The 17,988-nt window shown below is 49.1% G+C and overlaps 1 protein-coding gene across 1 annotated transcript in view; it reads left to right on the top strand.

Annotated features, from left to right (window-relative positions):
• The window catches only part of adgrv1 (adhesion G protein-coupled receptor V1), a 230,300-nt gene that overhangs the window by 178,056 nt on the left and 34,256 nt on the right, over positions 1-17,988 (top strand). Inside the window, 2 exon segments of the mRNA XM_046350008.1 lie at positions 499-615; positions 8,048-8,226. Coding sequence (XP_046205964.1) covers positions 499-615; positions 8,048-8,226 — 296 coding nt within the window.

Below are 17,988 nucleotides of genomic sequence, written 5' to 3'. Positions count from 1 at the left end.
AGTGTTTTTGTGCCAGTGTTATTTTGCATGAACTGTATTAGTGTGTGTGAGATTGAGGAGGCTGGATGTTGTGTAGTGAAGAGCATAGTATACAGGCAAATGTTATGCCTTATTCGTTTTGCTGCGTGTTTGTTTGTGTGCATTAGTGTATTTCTGTGGGCATTTCAGCTGACTCCTCTCTCTCTCTGTCTCTCTCTCTGTCTCTCTCTCTGTCTCTCTCTCTGTCTCTCTCTGTCTCTGTCTGTCTCTGTCTGTCTCTGTCTGTGTCTCTGTGTGTCTCTCTCTCTCTGTCTCTGTCTCTGTCTCTGTCTCTGTCTCTGTCTCTGTCTCTGTCTCTCTCTCTCTCTCTCTCTCTCTCTCTCTCTCTCTCTCTCTCTCTCTCTCTCTCTCTCTCTCTCTCTCTCTCTCTCTCTCTCTCTCTCTGTCTGTCTGTGTCTCTCTCTCTCTCTCTGTCTCCCTCCATATCGCTCTGTGTCTCTCTCTCTCTCTGTGTTGTAGATCTGTTTCCTGGTGTCGGCGTTCCGAGGTCGTGTCTTCTCCGAGGACAGCTGTGCTGTCCTGGGCCTCTTCTCCCACTACTTCCACCTCAGCCAGTTCAGCTGGATGCTCATCCAGGTAAGGCCTGCTGCTGACACCTGGGCCTGTATGTAATCAAGCTTCTTGGAGTCAGTGTGCTGATCTAGGATCAGGTCCCACCTGTACATTGAGTCGTGTTCATTCTGATCGATATAAAAGGCAAAGCTGATCCTAAATCAGCACTCCTATTCTAAAACATTTCATACATACTGCTCTAACCCTAAACTAACCAGGACAATGTTGGTTTGGTGAGTCGTCTCATTACATTTCCAAATATGCTCCCTCTGTGAGTCCAGTCATAGTCACATGAATACAATAGCTCATTAAGTGATGCTACATTATTTTCTTGATTTCTTTTGGTTTGATACTACATATTAGATTATTTATTTTGTTCCACTGAAGGGCCTGAGTCCTATAGTCAAGGTTCGCCACTGACGTCGTGTATGTATTTTCAAAATCCACTTTAGACTTTTTATTGAATGATCAGCCTCGTTTAAGGTCAGATGCAACCTGTTGACGGGTGGGTTGTCTAAAGACGTGTAGACCTGAACAATGGCACAGAGCAGGCCCTGAAAGACTGGCATACTGTTCTCCGGGCCATCTGTACACCTGCGCCAACCTGTTGACGGGTGGGTTGTCTAAAGACGTGTAGACCTGAACAATGGCACAGAGCAGGCCCTGAAAGACTGGCATACTGTTCTCCGGGCCATCTGTACACCTGCGCCAACCTGTTGAAAGCTGTTCTGATAGTCCTATGCTGCCTTGGCACACGCGTTGGCACGCAAGGTCCATGTATGCCCATTTCCGCTTGTGTGGACAATGAGGGTCATTCAGTCAGGGTGCTCCCCCCCCTCTCTCTCTCTCGTACGATAGTCGGCGTTGAGTGACAGCATTTCTGTCATCAAAGACCAATTGTGGAGGGTAGAAATGATATACTTCACCTCGGATGCTCATATCCTTTGCGCTGCCATTTGTTATTCGTCTTCCTGAATTTAATTGTAGGGCACTCCTTGAAATGATAAATCAACGGATCGGATTTGAGGCTTTGAAAGGGAAATTACATTTACATTTAAGTCATTTAGCAGACGCTCTTATCCAGAGCGACTTACAAATTGGTAAATGACTATTGTAGTTGGAAATGGCAGATTTGTTATGGAATATCTACATTGGCCGTACAGAGGCCCATTATCAGCAACCATCACTCCCGTATTCCAATGGCACGTTGTGTTAGCTAATCCAAGTTTATCATTTTAAAAGGCTAATTGATCATTAGAAAACCCTTTTGCAATTATGTTAGCACAGCTAAAAACTGTTCTTATGATTATAGAGGCAATAAAACTGTCCTTCTTTAGACTAGTTGAGTATCCAGAGCATCAGCATTTGTGGGTTCGTTTGCAGGCTCAAAATGGCCAGAAACAAAGACCTTTCTTCTGAAACTCATCAGTCTATTCTTGTTCTGAGAAATGAAGGCTATTCCATGCGAGAAATTGCCAAGAAACTGAAGATCTCGTACAACGCTGTGCACTACTCCTTCACAGAACAGCGCAAATGGTCTCTAACCAGAATAGAAATAGGAGTGGGAGGCCCCGGTGCACAACTGAGCAAAAGGACAAGTACATTAGAGTGTCTAGTTTGACAAACAGACACCTCACAAGTCCTCAACTGGCAGCTTTATTAAATAGTATCCTCAAAACACAAGTCTCAACATCAACAGTGAAGAGGTGACTCTGGGATGTGGCCTTCTAGGCAGAGTTGTGAAGAAAAAGCCATATTACATTTACATTTAAGTCATTTAGCAGACGCTCTTATCCAGAGCGACTTACAAATTGGTGCATTCACCTTATGACATCCAGTGGAACAGCCACTTTACAATAGTGCATCTAAATATTTTAAGGGGGGAGGGGGTGAGAAGGATTACTTTATCCTATCCTAAGTATTCCTTAAAGAGGTGGGGTTTCAGGTGTCTCCGGAAGGTGGTGATTGACTCCGCTGTCCTGGCGTCGTGAGGGAGTTTGTTCCACCATTGGGGAGCCAGAGCAGCGAACAGTTTTGACTGGGCTGAGCGGGAACTGTACTTCCTCAGTGGTAGGGAGACGAGCAGGCCAGAGGTGGATGAACGCAGTGCCCTTATTTGGGTGTAGGGCCTGATCAGAGCCTGGAGGTACTGAGGTGCCGTTCCCCTCACAGCTCCGTAGGCAAGCACCATGGTCTTGTAGCGGATGCGAGCTTCAACTGGAAGCCAGTGGAGAGAGCGGAGGAGCGGGGTGACGTGAGAGAACTTGGGAAGGTTGAACACTAGACGGGCTGCGGCGTTCTGGATGAGTTGTAGGGGTTTAATGGCACAGGCAGGGAGCCCAGCCAACAGCGAGTTGCAGTAATCCAGACGGGAGATGACAAGTGCCTGGATTAGGACCTGCGCCGCTTCCTGTGTGAGGCAGGGTCGTACTCTGCGGATGTTGTAGAGCATGAACCTACAGGAACGTGCCACCGTCTTGATGTTAGTTGAGAACGACAGGGTGTTGTCCAGGATCACACCAAGGTTCTTAGCGCTCTGGGAGGAGGACACAATGGAGTTGTCAACCGTGATGGCGAGATCATGGAACGGGCAGTCCTTCCCCGGGAGGAAGAGCAGCTCCGTCTTGCCGAAGTTCAGCTTGAGGTGGTGATCCGTCATCCACACTGATATGTCTGCCAGACATGCAGAGATGCGATTCGCCACCTGGTCATCAGAAGGGGGAAAGGAGAAGATTAATTGTGTGTCGTCTGCATAGCAATGATAGGAGAGACCATGTGAGGTTATGACAGAGCCAAGTGACTTGGTGTATAGCGAGAATAGGAGAGGGCCTAGAACAGAGCCCTGGGGGACACCAGTGGTGAGAGCGCGTGGTGAGGAGACAGATTCTCGCCACGCCACCTGGTAGGAGCGACCTGTCAGGTAGGACGCAATCCAAGCGTGGGCCGCGCCAGAGATGCCCAACTCGGAGAGGGTGGAGAGGAGGATCTGATGGTTCACAGTATCGAAGGCAGCCGATAGGTCTAGAAGGATGAGAGCAGAGGAGAGAGAGTTAGCTTTAGCGGTGCGGAGCGCCTCCGTGATACAGAGAAGAGCAGTCTCAGTTGAATGACTAGTCTTGAAACCTGACTGATTTGGATCAAGCAGGTCATTCTGAGAGAGATAGCGGGAGAGCTGACCAAGGACGGCACGTTCAAGAGTTTTGGAGAGAAAAGAAAGAAGGGATACTGGTCTGTAGTTGTTAACATCGGAGGGATCGAGTGTAGGTTTTTTCAGAAGGGGTGCAACTCTCGCTCTCTTGAAGACGGAAGGGACGTAGCCAGCAGTCAGGGATAAGTTGATGAGCGAGGTGAGGTAAGGGAGAAGGTCTCCGGAAATGGTCTGGAGAAGAGAGGAGGGGATAGGGTCGAGCGGGCAGGTTGTTGGGCGGCCGGCCGTCACAAGACGCGAGATTTCATCTGGAGAGAGAGGGAGAAAGAGGTCAGAGCACAGGGTAGGGCAGTGTGAGCAGAACCAGCAGTGTCGTTTGACTTAGCAAACGAGGATCGGATGTCGTCGACCTTCTTTTCAAAATGGTTGACGAAGTCATCTGCAGAGAGGGAGGAGGAGGGGGAGGGGGAGGAGGATTCAGGAGGGAGGAGAAGGTGGCAAAGAGCTTCCTAGGGTTAGAGGCAGATGCTTGAAATTTAGAGTGGTAGAAAGTGGTTTTAGCAGCAGAGACAGAGGAGGAAAATGTAGAGAGGAGGGAGCGAAAGGATGCCAGGTCCGCAGGGAGGCGAGTTTTCCTCCATTTCCGCTCGGCTGCCCGGAGCCCTGTTCTGTGAGCTCGCAATGAGTCGTCAAGCCATGGAGCGGGAGGGGAGGACCGAGCCGGCCTGGAAGATAGGGGACATAGAGAGTCAAAGGATGCAGAAATTGGTTTGTATCTTTCCATAGATAGTTTGATTTCATGAATACAATTACAGTTCTACCATGTCAAATAGGACTTTTGTGACTCTGTCACTTGGCAGAAATAGATGTTCATTCTTACCTTTATACTTTACCTGACACGTGCGTTTTTATGTAATGTGTGGCAAAATCCCAGGTTAGCATGTACGTCGTGTATTTGTGCTGGTACTTGTGTGATAAGATTGGGGTTCCAAGTTCTCTTACACCCCCCCCCCCAACCCCCACATAAACACACCCCCTTCTGACCCTCTTCCATTCTCACGTAACTGCTTCGAAACACACACACACACACACACACACACACACACACACACACACACACACACACACACACACACACACACACACACACACACACACACACACACACACACACACACACACACACACACACACACACACACACACACACTCAAGACACTCAAGACAAGCTGATACACCGTACCTCGGAGTCTTACCCCAAATTACCCCAATCTTCACCTGCGGCGCTCCACTTCTGTTCTTTGTGACGCGGAGGAAAGCTCTAGTTGTTTATGTACTGGATGTGATCTGTCTGTGGCACCTAAAAGTCATTTTTCTGAAAATGAAAAGATTAGTGCATTAAATTAGCTAATGGGCCTCCCGGGTGGCGCAGTAGTTAAGGGCGCTGTACTGCAGCGCCAGCTGCGCCACCAGAGACTCTGGGTTCGCGCCCAGGCGCTGTCGTAACCGGCCGCGACCGGGAGGTCCGTGGGGCGACGCACAATTGGCCTAGCGTCGTCCGGGTTAGTGAAGGTTTGGCCGGTAGGGAAATCCCTGTCTCATCGCGCACCAGCGACTCCTGCGGCGAGCCTTGCGCAGTGCGCGCTAACCAAGGTTGCCAGTTGCACAGTGTTTCCTCCGACACATTGGTGCGGCTGGCTTCCGGGTCGGATGGCTCTGTGTTAAGAAGCAGTGCGGCTTGGTTGGGTTGTGTATCAGAGAACGCATGACTTTCAACCTTCGTCTCTCCCGAGCCCGTACGGGAGTTGTAATGATGAGACAAGATAGTAGCTACTAAACAACTGCATACCACGAAATTGGGGAGAAAAGGGGGTAAAATTCTAAAAAATAAAATAAAATTAAAACATTTGCTAATGGAGTACAGCTTTGCAGTCTGACAGGGACATACAGTAGTAGCCGTGTAACTGCATTATCTATGTTTCTCAAGCCTGATTGAAATACTTTCAAGATGACCTGGGAGATGTTTGAATGAATAAAGTTTGACTCTGAGATTTCTTAGTAAGTCAATAGGAAACAGTGCAGTTTGCACTGGCTCGCAGCTAAAATGTTGGCAGAACGCTGGCAGCCTGGCATGATGGAAACACACGGTATTAGTTGAGCTGATTTGGTGGTGGAAAAGGTCAACTGCAATACACACTGGAAAGTGTGTTTAAAACCACCAAGATGTGATGTCTGATGCATCTTCTTTGGTTCCACTTCTCTCTTTCTGTGGTAGTAGCTCATGAGAATATCGCTGACACCCCTGGCTTCATCGACGTCCCCGATACTCCATAATATTGATCGGATGGGGAATCCACCCACTACCCTCCCTCTCCTTGAGTCGTCAGGTATCAGCTTTTTGCTAAGTGGCGTATGCGCGGACGCCAGCCAGGAGGCTTTCACAGACCATCCATGTTGCACTAAATCAGCAGTAAAGGTTCAATGCAGCCATTTTAAAAATCTCAATACCAAATCATCTCTGGGTAACAACTAAGTACCTTACTTAAAATGGCCTACAAGAAACAAAAATAGCTTCTTAGCAAAAGCAATTTCTCAAGCAAGAATTTTGCTAGGACAGTCTGGGAGTAGAGTGGGGGAAAACTGAAAACAAACTGTTATTTGCAGAGAGGTTTGGAACTCTCTTTCTTATTGGTCTATTAACTAATTTACCACCTGATGTCACCAGGCAGGCCAAAACGTCATCCTACCAAAAACAAGCTGAATTTTCAGGCGGTCTTTTCAAACAGCTTACACTAAAAGGGGATTATCATCATTTTTTAAATGTCACGATACTACTCCAAATCTCATAGTGTGGAAATATATATAAAACACAGGGAAATTACATTTTGGATTGCAATGGCCCAGTTGAGCGGTGCAATGGGGGAATACAGGCTGGCCCAGAGCCAAAATATAACGAGCCCTTACGGTGAGCATCTTGGACACAGAGGCCCGGCTAGGACTGTCTTACCATAGGGCTCCACAACATTATGTAACGGCAAGCCAATACTTGCCAAAGCCTCCCCGGCCTATCCGGAGCCAGTGGTCGTGCTGAAGGAAACAACACAAACCCGACTGACTCCTAATTGGTTTATTCACACCCCCAGCTATCACTGATCAAATCAAATCAAAGTTTATTCGTCACGTGCGCCGAATACAACAGGTGTAGGTAGACCTTACAGTGAAAGGCTTACTTACAGGCTCTAACCAACAGTGCAAAAAAGGTATTAGGTGAACAATAGGTAGGTAAAGTAATAAAACAACAGTAAAAAGACAGGCTATATAAAGTAGAGAGGCTATACAATTAGCAAGGCTACATACATACACCGGTTAGTCAGGCTGATTAAGGTAGTATGTACATGTAGATATGGTTAAAGTGACTATGCATATATGATGAACAGAGAGTAGCAGTAGCGTAAAAGAGGGGTTGGCGGGTGGGTGGGCGGGACACAATGCAGATAGTCCGGGTAGCCACCATGCGGGAGCACTGGTTGGTCGGCCCAGTTGAGGAAGTATGTACATGGAGCTCCAATCAAAGTGTCACTCCATTAGCAGTCCAATATGATGCATTACACAACCGTTTCTCTCTCTCTCTCTCTCTCCCGCTCTCTCGTGCTCTTTCTCCCTTACTCTCTCTCCGCTGCTGATGATGCAACACTCAGAGGAGGAGACTGATCATGGAAGGTGACATGGGTTTTGTGTGACTGGCATTTGACCCCGCACCCACCCATTCACCGATAACTTTTCAGCTCGTGAATGTAATGGAATCAAATGTGCAATGTTCTGTTCTCCTATTATTATGTGATCCTTTCTTGTACAGAAAAAAGATGAGGATCTGGCTGTGGATAGGCCTTTTACGGGTATTATCACAATCTAGAGTTATGGAGTGTATTTAGTGTCAGCCTCTCTAGGACAATGTGTACAGCATCTAATACCGAGGGAGATAATCCAAGCCTGCTACTCCGCTAGATTACAAAGCAAACAGTAGTGAGCCATGTGGTTCCTGAACAATCCTTTGGCTCTTCCTCCCTACTGGCTGATAACCCCTCACTAACCCCCTTTTGCTCTCTATCCTCCTCGAATCCCCTCTCCTCCTCCCCACTCCACTTCTCCCAACCCCCCCCCCCCCTACTCCTCTTCCTCTCATCACCCTCTCCATCTCCCCTCCCCCTGCCCCCCCCCGCTCTCCTCTTTCCCACTCCTCCCTTTCTTCCCTCCCTTCCCCTCTTCTTTTCCCTTCCCCTCCACCTCCCCTTCCCTCCACTCTCCCAGGCAGTGAACTTTTGGCAGGTGTTGGTGATGAACGACGAGCACACGGAGCGGCGTTACCTGGTCTACTTACTGCTGGGCTGGGGACTTCCTGCTCTGGTCATTATCATCCTGGTCATCGTGCTGCTGGGGGGCTTCGGCTGGTCCATACACAGTGTTTACGGCCTGGTGCACGGGGATGTGTGAGTGAAGGAAACACACACATCAAGTACAGGAGCACAAAGGAGTACACACACACACCAGAGCAAACACACTTGGTGAGAGTGAGTAGGGAAATACTCACAGACTTACTTTGTACAACACAAACGCAAATAGGCTTACGCATTCGTACAAAGAGCTTAACCCAGTGCCTGATGTAAAGTAGATAACACACACACACACACACACAAGCACACCCACTTATTCATAGTCGGATGAGGGATGTGTGACTAGCACATCTTTTATACACCAATGCGTGCCCAGTTGTGACTACATGAGTTGCAGACGCTGTACTTTGTGGACATGGTCCACGGTCCAGTCCAGGTGTGTCCAACTTACTTTGAAGGCTATGGTCAACACTCAGGTCTATGGTCAGAACAAGCTAGTGTCGTCAGCAGGTTCAGAGGTGGATCTACTGAATGGATCATAAAATGAACGATTCTCTCTTTACATTGGAGGTGGAGGGAGGCTGTCCCTCCGCTAGTTTCCGAGGTGGAGAGGTAAGCCTTTAAATAACCCACACAGAGCTATTTATACACCTCCAGGAGCTGTGCTGGTGAGGTCATCCTCTCAAACTGCACACACAGGTCCTTACACAGACCTACGTGTGCGTGTCTTAGCATGAAGTGAAGTTTCTTGCGATTTAAAATTAGCCTGTGGTCCTGGGTAGGTGTGTCTCTTTAGTGTGGTAGACAGAAGTCTATTTAGTCTTCTGGGCGGTGGCCCTTATCCCCATCAGGGACTGAAGAGTCACCCATCAACACGGTCAACACAGGACCTCAGCTAGCTGGGTTCCTCTCTGTTCGGGTGGACATTTGGTTTCACCCACAACGCTGGCGTCAGTAGAGGGTTGCTTCCCTCTCTCTCGCACACTTGACATTTTATGTTTACACGGTGTTTACACTCCAGCCTCATCAGCTCCCATCGCACAATAAATAGGTCAAATGGGAGTGTCTCAATGCGCCAAGACCAAGCACATTCCCTGTGTTCAATTCAAACGTCACCTCGGTGAATGCGCGAGCTCTCATAACAGATATGTGAGACTTGACATTTCAAGACCTTCTCTCCTCTCACGTTAAGCCAGGCAACACAGCCACATGACTACTCGCTTTGTTGGATAGATGTTTGCTCTCCGGGGGGGTGGGGGGGGGCTCTTCTTTCATGCGACAGAGCTAATTATTGGCCAAAGCTCTGTTGTCTCAAGCTGGAGTGGTGGCATTAGAATGCCTCTTGACTGACCAGAGGCTTGAACGGTAATCCCACAGCAAACAGTCTGGGTCTGTCTGTTTGTCTGTCTGTCTGTCACTCGAGAGGCAGGCGGGCATTGTGGGATTGTGGGTAGGTCTGAGTCTGCCCTCTCTCACTGCTCTCCTTGTCTTCTATTGGTCTGCTGGGCTGTGGTCCGATGGTGGGGTTGAGTGGCGGGGGTGGTGGTGGTGGTGGGTGTTACCCTCTGTTTGGCAAGGAGGGGTAGAACATTGACCCTGAGTCAACAGAGGATGAGGAGGAAGGAATGAGAGAGAAGGAGAGCTTTTTTGGAAGCATTGGAATGCAAGATGTTAAAAAGGGGAAATAATATAAATATTATAATAATATAGAACTTTGTGTGTATTATTATATAACATTAATTATATTGATGGAATATTCAGAGAGGTAAATAGAGGGAGAAAGAGAATAAGTGCTTTGACCAGATGGTGAAGTGTGGATTGTGTAAGAGCAGTACAGGGGCTGAAGTGTGGATTGTGTAAGAGCAGTACAGGGGGTGAAGTGTGGATTGTCTAAGAGCAGTGCAGGGGGTGAAGTGTGGATTGTCTAAGAGCAGTTCGGGGGTGAAGTGTGGATTGTCTAAGAGCAGTGCAGGGGGTGAAGTGTGGATTGTGTAAGAGCAGTGCAGGGGGTGAAGTGTGGATTGTCTAAGAGCAGTGCAGGGGGTGAAGTGTGGATTGTCTAAGAGCAGTTCGGAGGGTGAAGTGTGGATTGTCTAAGAGCAGTTTGGGGGTGAAGTGTGGATTGTCTAAGAGCAGTTTGGGGGTGAAGTGTGGATTGTGTAAGAGCAGTGCAGGGGGTGAAGTGTGGATTGTCTAAGAGCAGTTCGGGGGTGAAGTGTGGATTGTCTAAGAGCAGTTTGGGGGTGAAGTGTGGATTGTGTAAGAGCAGTGCAGGGGTGAAGTGTGGATTGTGTAAGAGCAGTGCAGGGGGTGAAGTGTGGATTGTCTAAGAGCAGTGCAGGGGGTGAAGTGTGGATTGTCTAAGAGCAGTGCAGGGAGTGAAGTGTGGATTGTCTAAGAGCAGTGCAGGGGTGAAGTGTGGATTGTCTAAGAGCAGTGCAGGGGGTAGAGTGTGGAGGGTCCAAGAGCAGTGCAGGGGGTGAAGTGTGGATTGTCTAAGAGCAGTGCAGGGGTGAAGTGTGGATTGTGTAAGAGCAGTTCAGGGGTGAAGTGTGGATTGTCTAAGAGCAGTTCAGGGGGTGAAGTGTGGATTGTCTAAGAGCAGTTCGGGGGTGAAGTGTGGATTGTGTAAGAGCAGTGCAGGGGGTGAAGTGTGGATTGTCTAAGAGCAGTGCAGGGGGTGAAGTGTGGAGGGTCTAAGAGCAGTGCAGGGGGTGAAGTGTGGATTGTGTAAGAGCAGTACAGGGGGTGAAGTGTGGATTGTGTAAGAGTATTACAGGGGGTGAAGTGTGGATTGTGTAAGAGCAGCACAGGGGGTGAAGTGTGGATTGTGTAAGAGCAGTACAGGGGTGAAGTGTGGAGGGTCTAAGAGCAGTGCAGGGGGTGAAGTGTGGATTGTCTAAGAGCAGTGCAGGGGGTGAAGTGTGGATTGTGTAAGAGCAGTGCAGGGGGTGAAGTGTGGATTGTCTAAGAGCAGTGCAGGGGGTGAAGTGTGGATTGTCTAAGAGCAGTTCGGAGGGTGAAGTGTGGATTGTCTAAGAGCAGTTTGGGGGTGAAGTGTGGATTGTCTAAGAGCAGTTTGGGGGTGAAGTGTGGATTGTGTAAGAGCAGTGCAGGGGTGAAGTGTGGATTGTCTAAGAGCAGTTCGGGGGTGAAGTGTGGATTGTCTAAGAGCAGTTTGGGGGTGAAGTGTGGATTGTGTAAGAGCAGTGCAGGGGGTGAAGTGTGGATTGTGTAAGAGCAGTGCAGGGAGTGAAGTGTGGATTGTCTAAGAGCAGTTCGGGGTGAAGTGTGGATTGTCTAAGAGCAGTTTGGGGGTGAAGTGTGGATTGTGTAAGAGCAGTGCAGGGGGTGAAGTGTGGATTGTGTAAGAGCAGTGCAGGGGGTGAAGTGTGGATTGTCTAAGAGCAGTGCAGGGGGTGAAGTGTGGATTGTCTAAGAGCAGTGCAGGGAGTGAAGTGTGGATTGTCTAAGAGCAGTGCAGGGGGTGAAGTGTGGATTGTGTAAGGGCAGTACAGGGGGTGAAGTGTGGATTGTGTAAGAGTATTACAGGGGGTGAAGTGTGGATTGTGTAAGAGCAGTACAGGGGCTGAAGTGTGGATTGTGTAAGAGCAGTACAGGGGGTGAAGTGTGGATTGTCTAAGAGCAGTGCAGGGGGTGAAGTGTGGATTGTCTAAGAGCAGTTCGGGGGTGAAGTGTGGATTGTCTAAGAGCAGTGCAGGGGGTGAAGTGTGGATTGTGTAAGAGCAGTGCAGGGGGTGAAGTGTGGATTGTCTAAGAGCAGTGCAGGGGGTGAAGTGTGGATTGTCTAAGAGCAGTTCGGAGGGTGAAGTGTGGATTGTCTAAGAGCAGTTTGGGGGTGAAGTGTGGATTGTCTAAGAGCAGTTTGGGGGTGAAGTGTGGATTGTGTAAGAGCAGTGCAGGGGGTGAAGTGTGGATTGTCTAAGAGCAGTTCGGGGGTGAAGTGTGGATTGTCTAAGAGCAGTTTGGGGGTGAAGTGTGGATTGTGTAAGAGCAGTGCAGGGGTGAAGTGTGGATTGTGTAAGAGCAGTGCAGGGAGTGAAGTGTGGATTGTCTAAGAGCAGTTCGGGGGTGAAGTGTGGATTGTCTAAGAGCAGTTTGGGGGTGAAGTGTGGATTGTGTAAGAGCAGTGCAGGGGGTGAAGTGTGGATTGTGTAAGAGCAGTGCAGGGGGTGAAGTGTGGATTGTCTAAGAGCAGTGCAGGGGTGAAGTGTGGATTGTCTAAGAGCAGTGCAGGGAGTGAAGTGTGGATTGTCTAAGAGCAGTGCAGGGGTGAAGTGTGGATTGTCTAAGAGCAGTGCAGGGGGTAGAGTGTGGAGGGTCCAAGAGCAGTGCAGGGGTGAAGTGTGGATTGTCTAAGAGCAGTGCAGGGGGTGAAGTGTGGATTGTGTAAGAGCAGTTCAGGGGTGAAGTGTGGATTGTCTAAGAGCAGTTCAGGGGTGAAGTGTGGATTGTCTAAGAGCAGTTCGGGGGTGAAGTGTGGATTGTGTAAGAGCAGTGCAGGGGGTGAAGTGTGGATTGTCTAAGAGCAGTGCAGGGGTGAAGTGTGGAGGGTCTAAGAGCAGTGCAGGGGGTGAAGTGTGGATTGTGTAAGAGCAGTACAGGGGTGAAGTGTGGATTGTGTAAGAGTATTACAGGGGTGAAGTGTGGATTGTGTAAGAGCAGCACAGGGGGTGAAGTGTGGATTGTGTAAGAGCAGTACAGGGGTGAAGTGTGGAGGGTCTAAGAGCAGTGCAGGGGGTGAAGTGTGGATTGTCTAAGAGCAGTGCAGGGGTGAAGTGTGGATTGTGTAAGAGCAGTGCAGGGGGTGAAGTGTGGATTGTCTAAGAGCAGTGCAGGGGGTGAAGTGTGGATTGTCTAAGAGCAGTGCAGGGGGTGAAGTGTGGATTGTCTAAGAGCAGTTCGGAGGGTGAAGTGTGGATTGTCTAACAGCAGTTTGGGGGTGAAGTGTGGATTGTCTAAGAGCAGTTTGGGGGTGAAGTGTGGATTGTGTAAGAGCAGTGCAGGGGGTGAAGTGTGGATTGTCTAAGAGCAGTTCGGGGGGTGAAGTGTGGATTGTCTAAGAGCAGTTTGGGGGTGAAGTGTGGATTGTGTAAGAGCAGTGCAGGGGTGAAGTGTGGATTGTGTAAGAGCAGTGCAGGGAGTGAAGTGTGGATTGTCTAAGAGCAGTTCGGGGTGAAGTGTGGATTGTCTAAGAGCAGTTTGGGGGTGAAGTGTGGATTGTGTAAGAGCAGTGCAGGGGGTGAAGTGTGGATTGTGTAAGAGCAGTGCAGGGGGTGAAGTGTGGATTGTCTAAGAGCAGTGCAGGGGTGAAGTGTGGATTGTCTAAGAGCAGTGCAGGGAGTGAAGTGTGGATTGTCTAAGAGCAGTGCAGGGGGTGAAGTGTGGATTGTGTAAGAGCAGTACAGGGGTGAAGTGTGGATTGTGTAAGAGTATTACAGGGGGTGAAGTGTGGATTGTGTAAGAGCAGCACAGGGGGTGAAGTGTGGATTGTGTAAGAGCAGTACAGGGGTGAAGTGTGGAGGGTCTAAGAGCAGTGCAGGGGGTGAAGTGTGGATTGTGTAAGAGCAGTACAGGGGGTGAAGTGTGGATTGTGTAAGAGCAGTACAGGGGGTGAAGTTTGGATTGTGTAAGAGCAGTGCAGGGGGTGAAGTGTGGATTGTGTAAGAGCAGTACAGGGGGTGAAGTGTGGAGGGTCTAAGAGCAGTGCAGGGGGTGGAGTGTGGATTGTCTAAGAGCAGTGCAGGGAGTGAAGTGTGGATTGTCTAAGAGCAGTGCAGGGAGTGAAGTGTGGATTGTCTAAGAGCAGTGCAGGGGGTGAAATGTGGATTGTCTAAGAGCAGTGCAGGGGGTGAAGTGTGGATTGTCTAAGAGCAGTGCAGGGGTGAAGTGTGGAGGGTCCAAGAGCAGTGCAGGGGGTGAAGTGTGGATTGTGTAAGAGCAGTACAGGGGGTGAAGTGTGGATTGTGTAAGAGCAGTACAGGGGTGAAGTGTGGATTGTGTAAGAGCAGTACAGGGGGTGAAGTGTGGAGGGTCTAAGAGCAGTGAAGGGGGGGGTGGATTGTGTAAGAGCAGTACAGGGGGTGAAGTGTGGAGGGTCTAAGAGCAGTGAAGGGGGGAAGTGTGCATCAGTAATGATTGAGGGTAGGAAGGAAAGGAAAGGGAAAGGGGGATACCTAGTCAACTGAATGCATTCGACTGAAAAGGGTGTACTTCTGAGGGATTAACTCCACATTGAATTGATAAGGAGCCAGCGTGTAGGTGTGTCTATGCATACGTTTGTGTGTATGTGTGTCTATGCATACATTTGTGTGTACGTGTGCGTGTGAGGAAGGTGTTGGCCATTCGAAAATAACTCCGGATTGAATATCTGGTGCTGCAGTCTCACACCGCTCTGCAGATAAGAATTCTTGACACAGTTAGGCCTTTGTAAGAGTACATTGATGTTGGCTAATGGGGGAGGGGGATCCTAATAAATCAAAGACCATGTGTCTCATGTGTAGCCTGCAGCCTACCTTTACAGCCCTGCATGTAGTTCTGTGCGATGCTGTTGTATCTCTATTCTCTCCACTCTGCTGTGTTGTATCTCTATTCTCTCCTCTCTGCTGTGTTGTATCTCTATTCAATCATCTCTGCTGTGTTGTATCTCTCCTCTCTCGTCTCTGCTGTGTTGTATCTCTCCTCTCTCCTCTCTGCTGTGTTGTATCTCTCCTCTCTCGTCTCTGCTGTGTTGTATCTCTCCTCTCTCATCTCTGCTGTGTTGTATCTCTCCTCTCTCCTCTCTGCTGTGTTGTATCTCTCCTCTCTCATCTCTGCTGTGTTGTATCTCTCCTCTCTCCTCTCTGCTGTGTTGTATCTCTCCTCTCTCATCTCTGCTGTGTTGTATCTCTCCTCTCTCGTCTCTGCTGTGTTGTATCTCTATTCAATCATCTCTGCTGTGTTGTATCTCTCCTCTCTCGTCTCTGCTGTGTTGTATCTCTCCTCTCTCCTCTCTGCTGTGTTGTATCTCTCCTCTCTCGTCTCTGCTGTGTTGTATCTCTCCTCTCTCCTCTCTGCTGTGTTGTATCTCTCCTCTCTCGTATCTGCTGTGTTGTATCTCTCCTCTCTGCTGTGTTGTATCTCTCCTCTCTCGTCTCTGCTGTGTTGTATCTCTCCTCTCTCCTCTCTGCTGTGTTGTAGCTCTATTCTCTCCTCTCTCCTCTCTGCTGTGTTGTAGCTCTCCTCTCTCCTCTCTGCTGTGTTGTAGCTCTCCTCTCTCGTCTCTGCTGTGTTGTATCTCTCCTCTCTCCTCTCTGCTGTGTTGTATCTCTCCTCTCTCGTATCTGCTGTGTTGTATCTCTCCTCTCTGCTGTGTTGTATCTCTCCTCTCTCGTCTCTGCTGTGTTGTATCTCTCCTCTCTGCTGTGTTGTATCTCTCCTCTCTCGTCTCTGCTGTGTTGTATCTCTCCTCTCTCCTCTCTGCTGTGTTGTAGCTCTATTCTCTCCTCTCTCCTCTCTGCTGTGTTGTAGCTCTCCTCTCTCCTCTCTGCTGTGTTGTAGCTCTCCTCTCTCGTCTCTGCTGTGTTGTATCTCTATTCTCTCCTCTCTCGTCTCTGCTGTGTTGTATCTCTCCTCTCTCCTCTCTGCTGTGTTGTAGCTCTATTCTCTCCTCTCTCCTCTCTGCTGTGTTGTAGCTCTCCTCTCTCCTCTCTGCTGTGTTGTAGCTCTCCTCTCTCGTCTCTGCTGTGTTGTATCTCTATTCTCTCCTCTCTCGTCTCTGCTGTGTTGTATCTCTATTCTCTCCTCTCTCGTCTCTGCTGTGTTGTATCTCTCCTCTCTCGTCTCTGCTGTGTTGTATCTCTCCTCTCTCCTCTGCTGTGTTGTAGCTCTATTCTCTCCTCTCTCCTCTCTGCTGTGTTGTATCTCTCCTCTCTCGTCTCTGCTGTGTTGTATCTCTCCTCTCTCCTCTCTGTGTTGTATCTCTCCTCTCTCGTCTCTGCTGTGTTGTATCTCTCCTCTCTCCTCTCTGCTGTGTTGTATCTCTCCTCTCTCGTCTCTGCTGTGTTGTATCTCTCCTCTCTCCTCTCTGCTGTGTTGTATCTCTCCTCTCTCGTATCTGCTGTGTTGTATCTCTCCTCTCTGCTGTGTTGTATCTCTCCTCTAAGTCTCTGCTGTGTTGTATCTCTCCTCTCTGCTGTGTTGTATCTCTCCTCTCTCGTCTCTGCTGTGTTGTATCTCTCCTCTCTCCTCTCTGCTGTGTTGTAGCTCTATTCTCTCCTCTCTCCTCTCTGCTGTGTTGTAGCTCTCCTCTCTCCTCTCTGCTGTGTTGTAGCTCTCCTCTCTCGTCTCTGCTGTGTTGTATCTCTATTCTCTCCTCTCTCGTCTCTGCTGTGTTGTATCTCTCCTCTCTCCTCTCTGCTGTGTTGTAGCTCTATTCTCTCCTCTCTCCTCTCTGCTGTGTTGTAGCTCTCCTCTCTCCTCTCTGCTGTGTTGTAGCTCTCCTCTCTCGTCTCTGCTGTGTTGTATCTCTATTCTCTCCTCTCTCGTCTCTGCTGTGTTGTATCTCTATTCTCTCCTCTCTCGTCTCTGCTGTGTTGTATCTCTCCTCTCTCGTCTCTGCTGTGTTGTATCTCTCCTCTCTCCTCTGCTGTGTTGTAGCTCTATTCTCTCCTCTCTCCTCTCTGCTGTGTTGTATCTCTCCTCTCTCGTCTCTGCTGTGTTGTATCTCTCCTCTCTCCTCTCTGCTGTGTTGTATCTCTCCTCTCTCGTCTCTGCTGTGTTGTATCTCTCCTCTCTCCTCTCTGCTGTGTTGTATCTCTCCTCTCTCGTCTCTGCTGTGTTGTATCTCTCCTCTCTCCTCTCTGCTGTGTTGTATCTCTCCTCTCTCGTCTCTGCTGTGTTGTATCTCTCCTCTCTCCTCTCTGCTGTGTTGTATCTCTCCTCTCTCGTATCTGCTGTGTTGTATCTCTCCTCTCTGCTGTGTTGTATCTCTCCTCTCTCGTCTCTGCTGTGTTGTATCTCTCCTCTCTCCTCTCTGCTGTGTTGTAGCTCTATTCTCTCCTCTCTCCTCTCTGCTGTGTTGTAGCTCTCCCTCTCTCCTCTCTGCTGTGTTGTAGCTCTCTCCTCTCTGCTGTGTTGTAGCTCTCCTCTCTGCTGTGTTGTATCTCTCCTCTCTCCTCTCTGCTGTGTTGTATCTCTCCTCTCTCGTATCTGCTGTGTTGTATCTCTCCTCTCTGCTGTGTTGTATCTCTCCTCTCTCGTCTCTGCTGTGTTGTATCTCTCCTCTCTGCTGTGTTGTATCTCTCCTCTCTCGTCTCTGCTGTGTTGTATCTCTCCTCTCTCCTCTCTGCTGTGTTGTAGCTCTATTCTCTCCTCTCTCCTCTCTGCTGTGTTGTAGCTCTCCTCTCTCCTCTCTGCTGTGTTGTAGCTCTCCTCTCTCGTCTCTGCTGTGTTGTATCTCTATTCTCTCCTCTCTCGTCTCTGCTGTGTTGTATCTCTCCTCTCTCCTCTCTGCTGTGTTGTAGCTCTATTCTCTCCTCTCTCCTCTCTGCTGTGTTGTAGCTCTCCTCTCTCCTCTCTGCTGTGTTGTAGCTCTCCTCTCTCGTCTCTGCTGTGTTGTATCTCTATTCTCTCCTCTCTCGTCTCTGCTGTGTTGTATCTCTATTCTCTCCTCTCTCGTCTCTGCTGTGTTGTATCTCTCCTCTCTCTCGTCTCTGCTGTGTTGTATCTCTCTCTCTCCTCTGCTGTGTTGTAGCTCTATTCTCTCCTCTCTCCTCTCTGCTGTGTTGTATCTCTCCTCTCTCGTCTCTGCTGTGTTGTATCTCTCCTCTCTCCTCTCTGCTGTGTTGTATCTCTCCT

Source organism: Oncorhynchus gorbuscha, linkage group LG05 (assembly GCF_021184085.1).
Source record: "Oncorhynchus gorbuscha isolate QuinsamMale2020 ecotype Even-year linkage group LG05, OgorEven_v1.0, whole genome shotgun sequence".
Taxonomy (NCBI): domain Eukaryota; kingdom Metazoa; phylum Chordata; class Actinopteri; order Salmoniformes; family Salmonidae; genus Oncorhynchus; species Oncorhynchus gorbuscha.
The sequence above is the reverse complement of the archived record's forward strand: the minus strand, read 5'-3'. Positions and strand labels throughout refer to the sequence as shown.